Raw genomic sequence first — 18,682 nt, forward strand, 5'->3', positions numbered from 1 at the left:
TGTAGGAAGGACTGCGTCAGGTCAGACCCGTTCCACACAGCGGCCCCGGTTTCACGTCCTTCCCTCAGGTTTGTGACCGCACCGGGCTCCCCTCTTGGAATTACAGATCCCCCGTCCTGCATGGAGCGGTGGGTGCTGTTCGAAGAGAATCCTTCATTCCAACAGCATCACGCACACCCCATGAAGAGAAAACAGGGTTGGATTTATCAAGGCCACACTGCCCCCTGCGCTCCCAGTGGGCAGCGGCGCTGTCAATCAAGCCTGGGGGCGGGGCGATGGGAGCCGCGCATGCGCCACGAAACGCGCCGGCGTGGGGGGAGAAGCGCGCTGGCTGAGGCCTGGGCTGAGCTCAGTGCCCGCCGTGGGCCGGGCGCTGTGTGGGGCAGGCTGCCTTGCTCTGACAGCGCTGAGCTGCACAACGGCACCGTGGAAGGACGGAGGGCCACCTCGGCCGCGTAGGACTTTCCCAGCGAGGACCAAGCCCGGACGAGGAGTTTGCTAATTCCACCGTCGTGTTTAATGCCTGGAGGAGAACACGAGCCGTGTGCAGGAGCCCCGGCAGCACGCAGGACGAGCTCCGTGCAGCTGAGAGCTGCTGCCCCTCCACCCTGAAGATGCTCTCCGTCAGGAATGGCCCCGTTTGGGTGGGGTCTGCTTGTTGTCCTCGCTAGCACAACTCGCTGCTCAACAGCAGCGCACGAGGACGAGTGTAAGCAAGGTGCTGTCTAGGGCTTGAACTCAGACCTGCTTTTGCCTTTTGGTGAAGTAGAGCGAAACTAAGAGAGCTGTGTTTGGGGCAGAGGGGAATCAGAGGATGGCAAAGGTCTCACGTGCATACTAATATGGGATAGGCAGCAAGAAGGGGCTGCACGTTTCGTGGTAAAATGTTGACCCTGAAGGAGCAAGTGTCGATTTAGTGCTGATTTCGGGGACGCGATGTCACAGCGCCGTTGCTGTATGCAGCACACCCATGGCAGGAGCACAGCTCAGCGCCTGCGAGCTGCCAGGACCATGTGTGAGAGCTGGGGAAGGGAGCGGGAAGTGGCAGCCCCAGCACAGAGCTACCTGCTGCCCTGCTCTGGGCACCCGCTTGCTCTGTGTGGAACCTTAGGACGAGAGCCTATGGCTGCAGGAGGAGCAGCAGCGTCAGCTCTCTGCAAGTGAAGTGTGCAGAGCTTTGGCTGCGGGGCAGTGGCGGCAGGAGCGCAGCACCAGGCTGTGCTGGATGAGGAGGGAGGCCTCTGGCTGCCATCGAGCAGGGCCAGGTAGCAGGAGGCTGCACAGCACCAGCAGGTGCCCCAGCGCCCAGTATAAGCGCGTTCTGTTTGCCTGTACCTACTGCGTGCTGAACCCATGTGCATGCACAGCGATGCCCTCAAACAAGCCCTGGGGCCCACGTGGCCCCATGCTACGTATGCCCACAGCCCAATTATTTCCTCGTGGGGAGCCCAGCGCCAATGGAAAGTGGTTAGCATGAAGGCAGGGCTACGGCGGGAGCAGGTACAGCAGCACTGTGCTGGGGGAAACTCAGGTGTTGCCCAGGAGTGAGGCACAGCCAGGCCTCTGCGGCACGGTTCTATCTCGAAAAGACTCTGTAAAAAGAGCACTCCCAATACGCGTTCTGATCAGTACGCACAGTAAGGCCCATCTTTCAAAGGAGTCAGTGAGCTCAGTTTCTATTTCCAATGAGATGTCTGAAAGGAATCGAACTTCCAGAATCAAATGGTCGTCCTTTGCGAAGCTAGGCCTCGCAGGCCGGGCACACGGATGGAAAACCCTTCTTCCAACGCAGACCTCAGCGCCTGCCCCAAGATCACTCACACTCACCCCCTGCTTTCCAGCCCTTTGGACGGTGCAGCACCACCAGCTGTCTCCCCCCGCTGCTCAGGGCCTGCAGCAGCACGCTCTGACCTATAACCAACAGCGGCACGCTCAGTGCTGGGAGCTGCACGGGCAGCCATGGGCACCAGCCTTCCCTGCCGTGCGCCCCAGCTCCTTCCTGCCGCGTTCCAGAACGCCGCCAACAGAACACAACAACAGCGTTTGCCATGTTTATTTCTGAAACTAAGCTCTCAGTTATACAAGTGTAAAAGTGGTTAGTTAGCCGGTAGCTTTTTTTCATACTCCTATAAAATAGGGCTCAACAGAGTATCTCAAAAGTAGGTCCAGTGCCACGGAGAAGCGGGCGCGCTCCGTCACAGCGCTGGGACGCGGCGCTGTGCTCCAGCCCTGCAGCTCGGCTCGCAGCCGTTCCGTGCAAAGAAGTCTTTTTGCAGAAGGACCTTTCCCTGCTGCTGGGGGACACCAGGACAAGAAGAACGCCTGCCCCCGGCGCGGCGTGCGAGCCGGAAAGCGTTAGGAACGGTGACTTCCCCCCGGGGCACATTTGTAACGTGAAGCACCTCGCAGTGACTGTCTGCACTCTCGTTCCAGGAGGAAGGGATGCTCTCGCCGTGTCTTCTTGCTGAGGAGTATGCAAGTGTGTACGTCGACGCTGATAAGAGGGGAGTTGTTTTAGCTGAAGTACAAAAATCAAGGCCACAGAAAACCTCCGTTCCTTTCACTTGAAGACAAGCAGGCTGCAAGATGCCCTCTCCCCTCGTGCTGTAACCGTGTCAGCAGTGAGCAGCTCCCGCGGCGGCTCCCACCCGGCAGAGGGCCCCAGCACATCGCTGCCGCGCAGGGAGCCAGGCTGTGCCGCCGAGCAGATGGAACACAGGTTTCCTTCTTGTCTCTAATGCTGTTACAGGACAGAACTCCTTCAGCACTGTGATCGCCCTATGGAAAGCCAGGCCACGGGGCTGAGCTCGTAGATGCCGCACAGATGGCTCCCACTGACACAGGGGCTGTGCCCGGTAACCACTGGATAGAAGAGGACACCAGAGGTCACCCACGCTTCCAGATGGCCACTGCTGCTCAAGGCCTCCACGGCAGGCAAGGACCAGCTGTCAGCTACGTACCTGGTTCTCTGCAGAGTCACCAATGCTGGATGCCGTTCCGTGATACCTGAAGAACTGATCTGTGATGACCAGATGGAAGTGGTACAGATGCTGAGCACAGTTACAACACGCTTGGAACTGCATTTCTCCTTCCAGGCTTTAATCGGCAGAACTGTGTCCCACTCTCTCCTGGGTAAGCGCTAGAGTTAATGAAGAGCTGTCACTGCGTTGGAGCTGCTCTTACACCTGCCTGTAAATGCACTTCCAGGAAAGAACCCTTAAGACCCAATGCAGGACGGATCTATGTCACCGGAGGCCTAATTCCACAGTTCACAACCAAATCTCTCCCAGGTTTGGGTACATGGATATCACGACTCAATTCAGCCTCTGACATTTTTAGGTGTAAAGACTCTAAAGTACCAGCTCGGGGGAAGATCTCTGATCACTGACACTGGCTGAGGACGTAGGCATGCCTTAGTTTCAGCGGGGATGGAATTGTTTTCTTCAGAGTGCCTGGTAGGATGCTTTGGTTCCAGGAGAAAACCGATGCCGGCAGCAGCCCGATGCTTGTGGCTGCTGCTGAGCCGTGCTGTACAGAGCCGAGGCCGTCCGCAGCCAAGGGCCCAAGGAGCGGGGAGGGAACAGAGTGAGGACAGCTGACGTAAAGTGGCCAAAGGGCATTCCATGCCATAGGACAGCACGTGGAAGGAGTTTGGAAGAGGGTGGGAGTCCATCTTGCTCTCTTCCACTGCTTGGGGGCGAGCTGGGCATCGCTTGGGGGTGGTGAGCAACTCCTTGTGCACCACTCGTTATATACCTTCATTTATATACACGTAGAGTCCTAATTGATTTCCTATTCTCTATCTCAGTAAACAGCTTCACCTCAACCCACGAGTTCTGCTTGGTTTGCTTTCCCCATTCTCTCCCCTATTCCCACAGGGAAGGGGGAGCGAGTGAGCGACTGGAGCGACTGGAGCGACTGCCGAGCCACCTGCTGGGACAAACCACGAGAAGCCAAGAATTCTTCCATTGCCAAACCTTAAGCATTTAAACCTTACTCTCCCTGTTCATACTGGTATTAAACCAGAGGAGTTCAGAAATCTGTACGTTCTCATAAAAGAGCATCGTTACTCCTCAAGTATCACAGGTGGCCTGTGATGGCACGTTCAATAGGAACAGCAGATTGGAGTCCCAGGGCAGCGAGTAACAATTATTTATTTCAATCAATTCTAAATGAATCACTGAAAAAGAATCGAAGTGACGCCTCCGAGGAGTTACGTGAAGACAACTTTACTCTGACACGATGAAGATACTAACGCCCCGTTTTTGTTCAGCCTCTGCTGCATTCCACGTGCTTCTATTAGTGTAACACGCACAATGATGTCCATAGTGTACTGACAATTATCACATTATAGATACATACTACGTCAAGCACTAATTTCAACAGGAATACCTAGGAGCTCTGGCGGTCAGAGGATAAGCTGTAGGGGGATGGTCAATTCTCACTTCTCCAGGTGCCCTCACCATCCACGTGAGGACGGCACCTCCCGCTGTCGCCGATGCCACGGCCTGCTCTGCTTGGAAGCGCTGCCGAGCCACCACCGCCACCAGGCTGACCCGGCCTTAGCGCAGCCCGGAGCCCCTCTGCTAATTCAGGGTGGAATGGAGCCCTCCCTCCAAACCCGCACGTTCGGTTTTATGAGAAGAAGCTTGATTGCACAACCGAAGCTGACTTTTCAGATCCTGGAATGAGCTTCCAAGATGTACGGGCTTATTTTAGCTTGTAAAGGATTTTAAACCACGGGATCTCGCCGTGCCGTTTCGTGGTCATTTTCGGGAGTACAGCTGCAGCTCGTTAGCTTAAAAATCCCACTGTATCTTACACGTATGCTCGATTTTCTGCAGTATTAATTTCAGTGGAACTACTCATGTGCATAAGTTAAGCGCATGCTTAAGTATATGCAAAATCTGAGCTCGAATGTCCAGAAAATGTGGTCTCGAAATGACAAATACGCATGAAAGAAATCATCAGGGAAGGTGCCCCAGACAGGGAGCCCAGCGTCTGCCTGCTGCCAGCCATGACGACAACACAGAGCATCTCTGTAACCCAGCGTACATCGCAAGTGAAAGAAACATGCGGGACAGAGTGAGAAAAGGGGACTCGGCTGCATGCAGTCTAATTTCAAGTGCATAATTATGGTCCTGTTTTCTTTGGCCTAAAAAAAAAAGAAAAGTCAGAAAAAAAAAAAAGAAAAAAACAAGAAAAGAACACCAGCTAACATCTCCTCGCCTCCACAAACCCAAACTGCAGACAGCTCAAGGAGGGCTTTAAAGCACAGGGAATGGGGAGTGGAAAGGACTGGTTATTAGGGGTGCACGAGTAAATACGAAGATTCGGGGCGATTCAACACACCGCTAGGGAAGCACTCAGCCTCCGTCACTACTAGAAGCCACAGCTATGACACGGAGCAACGAGCAGACAGGCTCTCCTTGCTCAACCTCAGAGAGAAGTACCACTCCTACCTTTGTGGAAGAGAAAGTGACAATCCTTCCTGACACCCAGCGGCCCTGCTCCTTGCAGAGACGGCTGAAAGACACGGAGCGCTTCAGCACGCCGCTGCCTCTGCCCCCAGCCCCCCCGTCACCGTGAGGGCCCAGCTTACGGCGCTGCTTCCAGGCCATTTTCCTGTTGGTTTCTAAGAAGGCTGCGAGGATAGTATTCCTTACAGAAAGCTCCAGAGGGCTGACAAGGCCACCAAGCTGCTAGGAGATTGAAAACAACTCACGCCCCCTCCCCTTAAAGAAAAGGACGAGAGGAAAAGACTGAGGTGTGCAGGGAACCCAGGGCAGAGGAGGAGGCTCCTTGATGAAGGGCAGCAGCAAGTATTCTGGGCGTTTGAATCTCAAGCCTGCTATCAGCCTAATCACCCACCGTGAAGGGTCTCTCTGGCGGTGGTGACTGAGCATGCAAATTACAGCTGTGCAGAACCTCAGCCTGAAACCCTCCCTGCTTCAGCCTCGCTTTGTCCTTCCCAGCGAATCTATTAGTTGGTGTGTGATATGGTTACGTATTACAAAGATCTTTTTTTTTTTTTTTTCCTAGCCCTTTTGTTACGTAGGCTTGATTACTGCAAAGGGATTTCAATGAGCTGATTGTCCTGGGACTCAAAAGGCAACGTCTGCCTTTCAAAAAAGAAAAGGAAGAAGAAAAGAAAAAGAAAGCAAACGAAAAACCCAAGAGCTGTGCTGGAGGAGAGAAGGGCTGCTGCTGCCGGGAGGCTCAGTTAGATACAGGAGGTGGCAGACCAGGGCGCCGAGTTTGAATGATTTTTGGCTTTGGAGAATTCTTTGGGTCCTCGTCTTCTTCCATGTCACTGTCACAGACATGCACTACCACGCTGGGAGTGGACTCTGTTCCCGCATGTAGCTCGTATTTCTCTCCTGGAAACAGAGAAAAATAGTTAGATGGAGGGAAAACAGCCTGAGGAGCAGCGCTGCACTTCTGGGCTTCCACACCGGGTAGGGCTGGTGAGCACGCGCTGCTCCGAGCCACAGTGACAGCAAGCGTGGCCAGATCGTAGCCAGCATCACCCGCAGGCTGTGGGGATCTGGCCTGGAGGGCATCATAAGGGCTGGTGACAGAGCAAGGCTGCTGCAGCAGAAAGGAGCCCGCTGGAAACCAGACAGTAGTGACAACTCACTGGCTTCTATAATGGTGCTTTGAACCAGTGCTAGTGGCCAGCAGCACCAGGAAGAAGCGCACGGAGAGGAGAAGGAACACCATTTCATGGCTGTAAAGAGGGTCTAAGGCTGAACCTCAACCACTGGGCTGAAGGCATAAGTAATACCTTCTGGGTGGGGCTATTTTAGATTTTTCTTTCTAAATCCCATTTGAAGGTCCACTAGGCTCTGCAATGTGTCAGCTGCAGACAGAAACATCAAACCTTGGTCCAATGTATGTATCTGCACAAGGATCTCCGTAAATTAAAAATAAAACACCACGTATCAAGTCCAGATGGACTTAGAAATTCAATGCTCTTCACCTGGGGCTCTAACAAATTCTGTCCCTAGAGATAAGATTATACTCTACAAATGCTTACTAGCAGGCTAAATGCTTCAACAGTACATTAGGTGTTCAGACTACCTACATTACTACTCCAAGTCTCCACCTGGTGAAGAACATGAAGATGTCTTAGGAGGAAATGGATTCAATGAGGTTATCTACACAAGTACACAAAGCAAACAGAGGAAAATTAGGATCAGACACGAGGCTTCCAGTCCTGCATTCATACAGCTGGCACTGCAAGTGTTGGATTGTACATAACACAGAAGAAGGTACTGGTTATTGCACTACAAGGAATTAATTTCAGACTATAAAGAAAAAAAAAGTCCCAACAGAGACACTTGTGACAGGATGAATTGGTCTTTTAAAGGGGACAGATACCCATTGCAACACTAAAAACTAGAAACTGCTCCAGGTAATGCGCTGCTGTACATTTTACACTGGACTGTGTCATCTCTCTGATCTCTGAGACCCACAGCTGTCTTTATGTTCAGACAGGCTTAGCAATGGCCACACATCCACCGGGCAGCTTGGGTCACTTTCCTAAGACTGCTCTAAGGCGGTGGAGGCATCGTCCCTGGAGGCTTTCAAGAGAAGGGGAGATGTGGCATGAGGGACTGCGGCTGCACTGGGTGATCTTAGCAGCCTTCACCAGCCTTCAGGATTCCATGATTCCAAAGCCGGTGCACACGGCATTGAGAACACTCCAAGAGGAAGGCGAGGTCCCAGTACCACTCGCTGAGCTGTACTTGTGGTGCAGCAGCTCCTAAATACCTGCATACCTGCATACAGCAGGAACTGGCCGTGCTAGGTGTTGTACATTAGAAGTGAAATGGGGTCCCTGCCTCACAGCACCTACAGCTTGCTTGTGTTCCTCATCTGGACTTGTATTTATTCACAGCTTTGTGGCAGAGCAGTCCACGCTAGGGAGGCGTTGTGGGTTTGGACCTGCACTGGCACACGCAGCTCTGGGACTGCCATCACATGCTGTTTGTGCTGAAAAACTCTCGGTCCAAATAAGACTCGGCTGGCTTGGGACTAGAAGACATGCTGCATTTTTGCCTAAAAAATAGAAGGCAACTACTGAATAATAGCTACAAGGCGGGCATCTTGCTGTGAGAAATATTTTACTGCTGCGATACCATTAATGTTGACATTTAACTGCTCTATTTTTGGCAGCCTCTCCTCTGAATCCAAATTGAGCAAAGCATTACAGGTCTTGCTGATAGGCTAAAATATAAAAAGAGAAACAGCTCGGTTGTGCTGCGCTGAGAAATTATATGGTTTTTCTTTGCCTATTTTCCCTGCGGGCCACAGCTAATTTCTCAGCTACGGGCTGACGTCAATGCTGCCAACCTGCACTGAAGGCCACATTGGTCACTGTCAGCTCGGAGCAGCTCTGCAGAGCTGTGCACACACAGCACCGGGCCCCCTCCTCCTCCACCAGCGCCGTGCACTAAATCAGATTCACTGCCCTCTCGAAAGGCAATCGCCCCAGTTCAAATGCCACATTCTTTTACCGCTCAAATGCTTCCCAGAAGGACTCTTTCCACTGAAAAAAGAACAGTGGAGGTAAGTACAGATGCAAGGAAAAATATTCAGACGCCTCTGGCACAAGTCGCTGCAACAGCAATTAATGTCACTTTGCAAATCAAAATGTGACGCGCTCAGAAATTGGGTTTTAAGGCGTACAGTTATTTCTGAGCATAAAGGAGCTGCAGGCTCAATGGTGTACTCACAGTTAGTCATGCCTGCAGAACTGTGGCTCAAAATGCAGAAAACCTCTTTGTGGTTGAGCTGGGAACAGGACAGGAGTAAACAGGGTACTCGTATGGAGCTGTCCCTTGTTGTAAAACTAAGTGCTGGATGCAGAAAAACACTAAGGTAATGAATACAACTTACAAATTCAGTAGATACGGCCAGGTTACCCCTTCCCTCCTATTTATTGTCATTATTTCTCTAACACCACCTCCAGCATGAAAAACTTACCTAAATCCACAGCAGGTAAGTTAGCAGAGGAATGCCTGAATCACTGCAATCAACTCAGGCTTACGAGATAGGGGCTGTCCCAGCTAAGGGCAGCAAGATGGGTTAAGCAAGAGGGTGAAGACTACCAGTTTTTGCCCAACTATCTCCTGTAGCTGTCTCTGATGCTGTCCATGACACTTTTCTTGCCTTCCCAGGCCCTACACTGCCCCACTGCTCCTGCTTCTCCTCCTGGCCTGGGTTAAGCCAAAGGACTCTTCAGGAGAGGTCTCTTCCTCCTTCAGGAGTCCTCTGGCCACCTTGATCCCTTAATAAGTTGTTTAAATAATGAGATAATAATAGAAACTCACCAATTTATTCAGAAAAATATCGCAGAATTTATCAGATACGCTCTAGCATGTAAGGTCTGCCTTCAGGATATAATGCAGGGAACAACAAAGCTGTGGGACATCCATCAAGCGGTGCTGCCAGAAAACGTTCCTTAAAAACCCCTGAAAATAGCAGTGATTCTCTATTTATTGGCTTGGCATAAGGAAGAGGAGCAATAGGAAGCTCTGCCATTCAGCCACCAGCCCACCTGCTTTCATGGCGTCTGGCACCAGCCCATGGACCACAGGCAAACCCAGAGCTCGGGTGATGCAAGAACAACGGCCACAAGAACAGCACAAAGGCAACTGATGATACTGCAGAATTAAAAACCACGGAATGTGATTTTCTATCCCTTGGTGAATCAGTGCCATGACCTTCCATTGATGATGCATCTCTTGTCTAATGAGGCTCTTTTGTCCAGCGAAGAGAATGTTCATATACTTAATTAATAATGAAGAGAAGGTAATGATATGGTGCCGCTAACTCGCCCTTGACTCTGACACGCAGTCAGAGGTTAATGGGTTCAGAGCTGGCCTCTCCACGCTCAATGTCATTAGCATCAATAAAATACCCTCCATGTGTCGCCCTCCCGTCCACGTGCTTCACAAATAATACGGGGTGGAGGGAGGGTGGTACACGTTTACGCAGAGCAGCGATTCCCCATGCCCCCCCCAGGGAGGAGGAGCTGCTCTCTGGGAGTCTGTCACCCATGGCACAGAACAGCCTATGCCTCTGCTGGCAGAGGGAGCGCTTACTGCATGGTCAGTGCAGCAGCTCTCATGTACACAGCCCCTGGCAAGGGGAGCCAAGGGCAGCAGGAGCCACAGAACAGAGCGCAGAGGAAGGACAGAGATGGAACATTTTCTCTATCACCCATCTGCCCGCCCTCCCAGCTCCTTTGAAGCCCAGCTGGAAGAAACACGAGTCCAGAGACACCTGGGAGCCGTGCAGTTCCACGTGCAGCAGTTTCTGGGCAAGGCTCCCTGCTCTTCCCTGCTGCCCCTCTGAACCAAGGGGAGGGCAGCGCAGCGTGGGAGCTGTAACTCCTGTACACTCTCCTGGCACTCCTCAGAAGGCACACAAAGGGATGCTTTCATCCTCTGGCTGTAGTTTGCACAAGTGTAGCTCGAGGGCATTCAGGAGGGGCAGAGCCTGCTGGGATGCCAATGGAGGACTGGGAAATGTGGAGAGAACCAAAGCTGGTACTGGGTTGTCTATAAGGGCTAATGGGGATGGTGCCTGACCTGCACCGGCTTTCAGATGGGGATTGAGGCTTTGAAGATGAGTGCTTACAGAAGGCAAAATGGGAGCACGCGGAGCAGCATCAGGCTGCAGATGGCAAGGGGAGGCTGGGGGGCACCTGCTCCACGCTGTGCTGCAGAAAGCCAGGCAGGGCAGTTCGTGGGAAGGGGACAGATCGTATTTGAGGAGGAAGGCACAAAACAGAAGGTCCACGTGGTTGTAGTTTGAGATACAAAGACTGAGCTGTAGGGAGAAACTGACGGCGCAGGCTGCGGAGAATTTGGGGTGACAGGTTTGAAAGAAGCCAAATAGCAGCAATGGGGAAAGGAAGAAAGAAATGTGCGTGTTGGGAGTGGGCAGGGAGGAGGGCAGGACTGCTTTCCAGAGAAGAAAGGACTAACTGCAGTGCCAGGAAGGCGCTTTGTAAACAGCTGCACTGCCAAGTGGCAGAGCAAACCTAGAGGCCTTTTCTCTGTGAGGACAAACTCTGGAATATACATTGGCCTGAAGACTGTTTTCCCTTTTTGCAAATATTTGTCCTGTACAATTATTTCCTGTATTCCTCAGTGGGATGTCACTACTCCTTGTTAAAACTAGTGAATACACAAGGCCTACACTGGCCAGCAGCTCGGTAGGCAGCAAGCGTTCCTGTAGGAAAGAGCTGGGCCCAGCAGGCCAAGGGCCAACCCACAGCCCCAGCTCAGTGCACCATCTTTGCATCTTCATCAGTGTTAACCTGCTGGAAATTCTCTCGACAGTGGAAGTGCCTTCATCAGAGATTAATGATCCCACTTCTTGGTTGTGTATTCACATCGTGGCTCTTCCGTACTTTTTACCAAATGGGCGCATTTAACGTAAACATTCCTCACAAGTTAAAGACACAGGATTCTGGCTCTGCCTTATGTGAACAACTCTGCCGACGAGTCCTTTTGATAGTTGAGGCACAGTTACACTTTCCGTGGTGCTGCTGGATGAAAAAAGAAGCGTAACTCCTGTAAGGCAAACAGCCCTACCTGATGTACAGCGGCGTGTCTGAGCGATGCTGTGAAGGAGTTGTGCCGGGATCTGTTTTTCAATGAAATTCTGAACACAGTGAACACACAACTGAGAGCTGCAGTGCTATTTTGGAACCGCCACTGCAGTTAACTAAAATTGATCTCTCTCCCAAGTGCTAAAAATAGGAAGAAGAGAGCGCACAATGACTTTTCCTGCTGCTCCCTGCAGGCTCCTGAAATAAGGCTGAATCTGACCTTCATGCGGAGCCGTCCCGGAGAGTGGAACAATGAGGGATATTTCACGTCCCACTGCTCTAGAACAGGAATTGATTTATTACCCAGATAGCTAGGGAATTCATTTACGTGTTTCTATTTATAACACTGCTGCATCAAAGGGAAAAAAAGGAGTTTTTGTTTTCCTTTCGCTCAGCAGTTTAGGAGCAAAGCATCAATTCTGGGAGTAATAATCCGCAGTGTAGTACTAAGAGTTAGACCTGGCTGCCCTTTTTGGTGGGACTTCCTGCTGAAAGGAAACAAAGTGCAGGAATCTCACATCTTCCCCTGGGATACATGCTGTCCCCCTGGGAGAGATCCCATGGGGAAGTAAAGCCAGGTGGTCCTGCACACCTGCTGAACCAGAAGCATCTTCCAGCACCTTGCAGCCCAGGTCACCCTGTCAGCCACGGCCGTAACAAAAGGCCCAGGGACGAGGTGCCTGTAGTGGGTGGCTGCTCTCACAATGAGAAAGCAGCGTCAGCAGAGCTGCAGGGAAAATTCTCATATCCCAAAGAACTGCAAAAAATGAACCCTACCGGATTTCCATGAGCTCTCCTCCCCCCCATACAAATTGTTACTAGATTTGATCTAAAGTGCACTGGAACTGGATGGTGGGTCACCGTCCCTGGAGGTGTTCCAGAACTGTGTAATGTGGTGCTGAGGGACATGGTTTGCTGGGAGATGGTGGTGGTAGGAGGATGGTAGGGCTGGATGACCTTGGAGGCCTTTTCCAACCTTGGTGATTCTGTGATCCTATTCTACTTCTACATGAAGATAATTCAGCATGCCATTTTTCCTTATAGGTTATGAATGTAAATTAGACTAATTTCTAAATGATATTTCTTAGGTCTGGAACTTGAACGTTTTCCATTTTGAAAATGGTAAAAGGGATGCTCTACCCGCACTCAAAAAAAGCTATCCGTAAATACGACGTAACTAAATTGAGAAGTAAATATCTCCCGTGAAAAGTTTTAACTTCATCAGATAAGCCTTTTCTAAAGGCAAAGCACTTTTCTAAGACCCAACGAGCTTCACAGCTCATCATCCGGTGAAGATGGGAAGACAGAAGAAATCTATCTGTATCAACCACTGATACCTATTTTACTTTTTAGAGACTACAACTTAATCGCATTCCTTCTGCACACAGTTTTCAACAGAAAACGAGCAGTCCCAACAGAGCAATCCTGCAGGGTTAGGAGAACGGTGGTCCTGTTGTCAGACTTGTTAACACGAGACATTCTCCACTCTGCTGGAGACTCAGTGATGCTTCAGTCATTGAAGTCATTCTGCATATTGGAAAGCACTACTGAGCAAGCGTGATTAAAAGCAAATACTCTTCAAGTTCATAGAGAAGCATTTGCCCAATCCCTGCACAAACCATCAGCTGTCTCATCTAAACATAAAAACAAGCACAAGAATGAATCGTGTAAGCAAGCTTCCATCTGCTGTTCAAACAACACTCACTTTTCAGCAAAGAACCAGTTGGCCTGAATCAACTTAGATCCAAAGCTGTAATGCGACGTACAGGCTTTACACCAACTGCCTCTAGTGATTGTCTACGCTGCTATTTCTCATTTGCTTTTTTCCAACAGATTTTCACACAGGGACCACAGGCTTACCTGGTCCTAGCTTAGAAACTGCATAAAGGAGGTCGTAGTTGATGACAGGTGTTGCGTCGTCTATGGGCTGCCACCCTACAGGCGGGGAGGCTGGAGGCGAGATGAGAAACTGTTTTGCAGGCTGTGGCGGAGCCAAGTGAAGCTTGTCTCCATCTGTCTCAGAGGTCTGAATCTTTAAAGCATAACAAATACACTGTTTAGTTCAGGACGGGGAAATGGAATGATAAATCATACACTTCCAATAGCAAGTGCCACCCAGGCGGGGTTTCAGCATCCGTCTCAGCAGACGAGGCCTGCAGATGGATCTCCTCTCACCCTTACAGATGGTTCCCCTCCAGTAGATGTGCTGTGGGGGGCTGTTATGTGAGCAAAGCTGCAGTGTTTGTGCCTCTTGTGTATGTTCTCTGAGGATAAGTGCAAAGCTTTTTCTGTTCCCACAGCTGCCAAGTTCAGAGACTTGTGAAGCTAAAAAGATATTGTTGTGCTCTGCTGCTTTAAGGTCCTAAATAAAAGCAGGTATAGGTTAGAAACCACCAATTCCTGTACTTCAGAAACTTTTCTGAAGATTTGGTTTATTTAGATGAAGTCAATAAAGGAATTTCTCGTGTTCCTTCGTCCTTTGCAAATCGTCATACTTGCTTTATTTTCATCTTAAATTATCTAGTTTGATTCTTGTGTTTTTTTTTTTTTGGGGGGGGGGGGCAGTTATTAAAGAAACTTTGACATAAATGAATTACGTCACAGCTACAGCCATACCGGATCAACTTCATAACCAACTCAGAAGCAATAAGCTGGATTCACATGAAAGCAAGTGCAAGACAAACACCCTGCTACACGTGAATGGATTTTGTGTGCCTCCACTTCACGTTCCCCAGAACTTCTAGTGCTGGAAGTGCTTATTCCTTCTGGCTCAGGTCCATACAAACACACGCTGCTCCAGACACTCTGCTGCTTCTACTTACTCCTTCCCTAGACACAACTAATAAGCTCTGCGATTGCATGCACTGGAGCACATAGTGCAGATACCTAAATGGCTTCACAGGAAAGCAGTTTAGACGTGGAGCGTAATCACTATTGTGCATGATTTTGTTTTTCTTGGGTTATCTCAAATTTCCTATTAACCCCTTGGTCGTTCAGTTAGAGTGAAATAACTCTCCAGTCCGCTTACCAGCAGGTTCTGAAATCTTTCAGAAATAAATTCTGAGCCACATCTAGGAGATCAGGGCATACAAAAAGGGATTGAGGGAGATTTTCAACACCTAAATCCAACTGTAAGATCTTCTGAACTCATCTAACCCGCTAACACTGTTTTTTTTACAGCTGTAGTTCCCCACCTTCCGAAGAATGTTCTGCTTCAGCCTAGGCTCAGAACAGAGCCTATCCTGCCTCAGTTGCAGAGGGTCTGGAATTTATCTGCCTCTTAGTTTTGCTTAAGATCGTCAAAAAAGATCCTAAAACCTCTAAAGGACTAACCTGGCAGCTTGAAGCACACATCAGTACTTCCAGGCACTGGTCAGTATCCCACAAACCACGGTGGCCAATTATAATATGTTGAGGAGGGATTCTCAGCTCAGGATTCTCAACCTCCCTCACCCTTCTTTGTCTCAGCTGGGAGATCTGGAGTCTCTCTCCCTTGGCCAAGAAGAACGGAACCTTCATCTCCCACTTCCAATAGATGGACACAATCACGTCCTCAGGCCGGGACATTCCTCTGCTCCCTCCCTTCTCCCTTTTACTGGAAACTAAAGAGGTTTTTATTTTGTTGTAGGATTGGGGTTTTTTTTTGTTGCTGGTGGCTTTGTTTATTTGTTGTTTTTTTTTAATAAATTTCACACGTGTCTTTAGTCAGACTTTCCCCTTTCTTTTTCCTAACTGTGGCTCAAGGTTCTGCTATCCAGCCCTATTTCTTTCATGAGCTTTACATTACCACTTTTATTCTGTGGTTTGAAAGTTACCCACAGCAAGTATCAAACGCTGTCCACCCGTTCTGAGCTGTGGCACCGTGCACTGAATAAGCAGCCTGTGTCCCAAGTGCTCCTTTAAGTTAACTGCAGACCAGCTGGCCTCGTACAGCTCAAGCAACACAACCACGTCTGAGTAATCCTTTAGCAGAAATACTGGGCAAGGGAGAAGCATCTATTGTTTCGATTCCGTTTCACTGTACAGTATTTCTATGAAGGCTACACACAAACACAGAAGTAGGTGGCAGATGTCATTACCTGAGCGAAATACAACTTCAACTTCTTTCCTCTGAACTGTGTTTCATGCAGCTCTATTCTGGCACGAGCAGCTGATTTGGGACTACTGAAATTTATCCGCACGCGTCGGAAGCTCTTAAACAGCTGGAATGTCACGCAGTCGTCGTAGGCACGGAACAAGCCTTCAAATTTTTCCTGCAAATGAAAAAGAGAGAATGCTGAAGATGAAGTTTCTGTTCGGTGGTGTCAGCCTGCGTTAAGTCAGGACCTGGAACTGAGTGACTGCTGTTCAAGCTGTAGGATCAGCGGTGCTCCTGGGGGGTGGCTGCCCACCGAGGAGTAGAGGCTCTGTGAGAAGAAGCTACAGAAAGCGACAAAATCTGGAAAATATTTGGGGGAAGGAGTCTTCAGATTCAGAGCTCACCAGCAATAAACCTTGTAAAAACTGATAGCACAGCGACTTCCCAAATGAAGCTGAAAAGGGCATCTGACTGGAAGTGCCAGGCAGCTGTGATCTGATCGGGACAAAGCAAACACTGTGCTGAGTGACAGCGGGGTCAGCAGACACAGGCAGGCATGCTGCAACCCAGGGCTACTTCCAAATCAGCGCTGCTGGCATTGTGTATTGTGATTTTCTGGAGGTTCTGTCATTTACATAGAACACATGTACACCTATTCCTTGAAAACAGGTGTAGATTTCCTGCAGCAGCAGGAAAAATTGATCTTCCAAGCAGTTCCAGGAGCCCAAAACATCTTAGGAAAATGCACCTTGCACCAGGGATATAAGAGAGGCTGGGAGCCCCGCAGCCAGCATGGTAGAGGAGAAAGCCAGGAGAGCAGAGCACAGCAAAGGAGCATGAAACCGATGCGCCCGTACCGGATCTCCTCTCATTCACTGCCAGCTCTGTGGTCTTCTTCCCCAGAGCTGAGATTCCATCTCTGGCATCCCTTCAAAAGAACCTCCCCGCGGCCTATTAAGCTTTCATGGTTTTCATTTCATTTTGCCTGACCTCACTCACCTCTTCCTCTCACCACGGAGGATGCTTGGGAGGAAACAAAGAGCTCCGTGGTTTGGCTGAGGGTGAGTGAAGGCACACAGTAATGCCACAGGCAGCAGGAAGCTGACAGGTTTGCACAAGCCGGCCTAGTCCTACCTCCTACCATTCAAATGGCCAGCGTCTCACACCTTGGTTTGACGTGGGTTGTTTTTCAGTTTTTTTCTTGCATTTTTGCACAATTGGATTTTCCTGAGCTGAAGTCTACCTCGAGTGGCATTTGTCTCAAGGTCAGCGCAGAGCAGCAGCCGCCTCAGTCCTGCCATGCTTGGAATTTTGGTCACAAAGCTCCACTGGGTGAAGGCAGAGAACGGGGCAGGGGACTGGTGTGTGTGCAAGGCGGGATGCTGCACTCAGAAGCCTGCACAGCTCTGTATCATCAAGGTAATTGGTAGCGGCGAGCAGCTAATTAAAGCTTACATCTGAAAGTTGCCTGCACTGCCTGTTTCAGCCTTCTTAAGTAGTGTTGGCTGGTCTGTTTTACAGCACCTCAAAGGGAACAAGCACATATGCATACAAACACATGAGACAATCAGTGCGTTGTAACAGCAGTCACACGCTGGTTAAAAGGAAGCAGCAAGCAGAACATTCCCTATCCCCCTGTAGCAGCTCAGTTTAACCACAGGTCGACAATGAAATCGTTCCCCATATACAAAAATGTTTCATCGACCACGCAACAAACCACGCATGGACCTGGGAAACATCTCTCCATTGCAACTGAACACGAGGTAGGAAAACTATTTTCCCTTTGCCAGCACAGCAGTGTGTCCATGCACTGGGCCCTGGGCAGCCAGCCCACGGTGGCGTGGGGCTGGGGGGGCTTTAAGGTCCCCTCCAACCCAAGCCATCCCATGATTCTGTGGCCTCAAATGTGGGCCCAAGAGCAGTGAGCAGAGCCAGTGTTCTGGGCACAACATTCTGAACAATACTGAGGTAGGTTCTCATTAGGCACCGCAAGGGACAGATGGGAGTGCCTCCAAAATAATGCTGATTAATACCAGACGCCAAGCGTGATGCTGGGAGAACATTAAAGCACGATGGACTTTATTCTGCTTGCTTTTCGATTCGATACCGGCGCAGCTTTAGAGATCTCGTTTTGATTAACAGTCCCAAAAACGCCAGGGGGGGAGGAGGAGGAGGGAGTCGAGCCCTCTATTTCCTATTAACACCAAGCAGCCTACCCACAGTGCAGGCACATCTCCTGCACCCACTGAAACTGCAGAGCCCATCAAAAAGATTCGTACGTCTGAGGGGTTTGCACATTTCCAGCTGGTAATAACAATGACCTCAGCAGAGGTCATTAATCATCAGCGGCAGCTAATGGTCCTCAGCTGCATCTCGAGCCATCCCAGCTCCTCCCAGCTTGATATTAATTCCCAGGAAATGTCTTATGCCTTAATTGCTATGGCCTGCGACTTCTACTATCTGCTCAGTGTACTTATTTGGATAAAAGTCTTTCGGAGCCATTCTGATCTATAAGAAAATGTACCACATGCGTTTCAAAGACTTCAGCAAATTCTGTCCCTTTCAAGTTTGGTGGATAAATAATTCAAGACCCGCAGTCATCTCAATTCGAGACTTTTAAAGTGCTCTTAGGATCCAGGGCTTTTAAAAGGCTTTTAAGAAGTAAGTCTCTGAACTTCCAGTACACTTGCTAAACTTCTTGAAAAAAACCAAACCAGTAACATGCAAGCTGAAGCAGCGGTACTGCTGGTACTGGAGTAGGAAGCGAGTCAAACTGCAGAGAGCCGTGGGAGCTGGGCACTTATCTCCTGCAGCCCACAATGTCCCCATCCATCCTAAGCGTGCCAGCGAGCCGCAGCTATCGCCCCGCCGCTGACCAACGTGGGCAGCCTGCATCCCACACTGGTTGTCCATCTGTCCCTCCATCCCACACTGGTTGTCCCTCTATCCCTCCGTCTGACACTGGTTGTCCCTCT

At 50.1% G+C, this 18,682-nt stretch overlaps 1 protein-coding gene across 2 annotated transcripts in view; it reads right to left on the reverse strand.

Annotated features, from left to right (window-relative positions):
• RCAN2 (regulator of calcineurin 2) overlaps nt 2,039-18,682 on the reverse strand; it is a 79,940-nt gene continuing 63,296 nt past the window's right edge. For both annotated transcript variants that reach the window (XM_021393038.1, XM_021393039.1), the window contains 3 exons: nt 15,709-15,882; nt 13,490-13,661; nt 2,039-6,380 (listed from right to left, as the gene is read on the reverse strand). In XM_021393038.1, the coding sequence (XP_021248713.1) occupies nt 6,220-6,380; nt 13,490-13,661; nt 15,709-15,882 (507 nt within the window). In that variant the 3' untranslated portion in view covers nt 2,039-6,219. The remainder of the gene's footprint in view (nt 6,381-13,489; nt 13,662-15,708; nt 15,883-18,682) is intronic.

The sequence above is a fragment of the Numida meleagris genome, chromosome 3 (genome assembly GCF_002078875.1).
Source record: "Numida meleagris isolate 19003 breed g44 Domestic line chromosome 3, NumMel1.0, whole genome shotgun sequence".
Taxonomy (NCBI): domain Eukaryota; kingdom Metazoa; phylum Chordata; class Aves; order Galliformes; family Numididae; genus Numida; species Numida meleagris.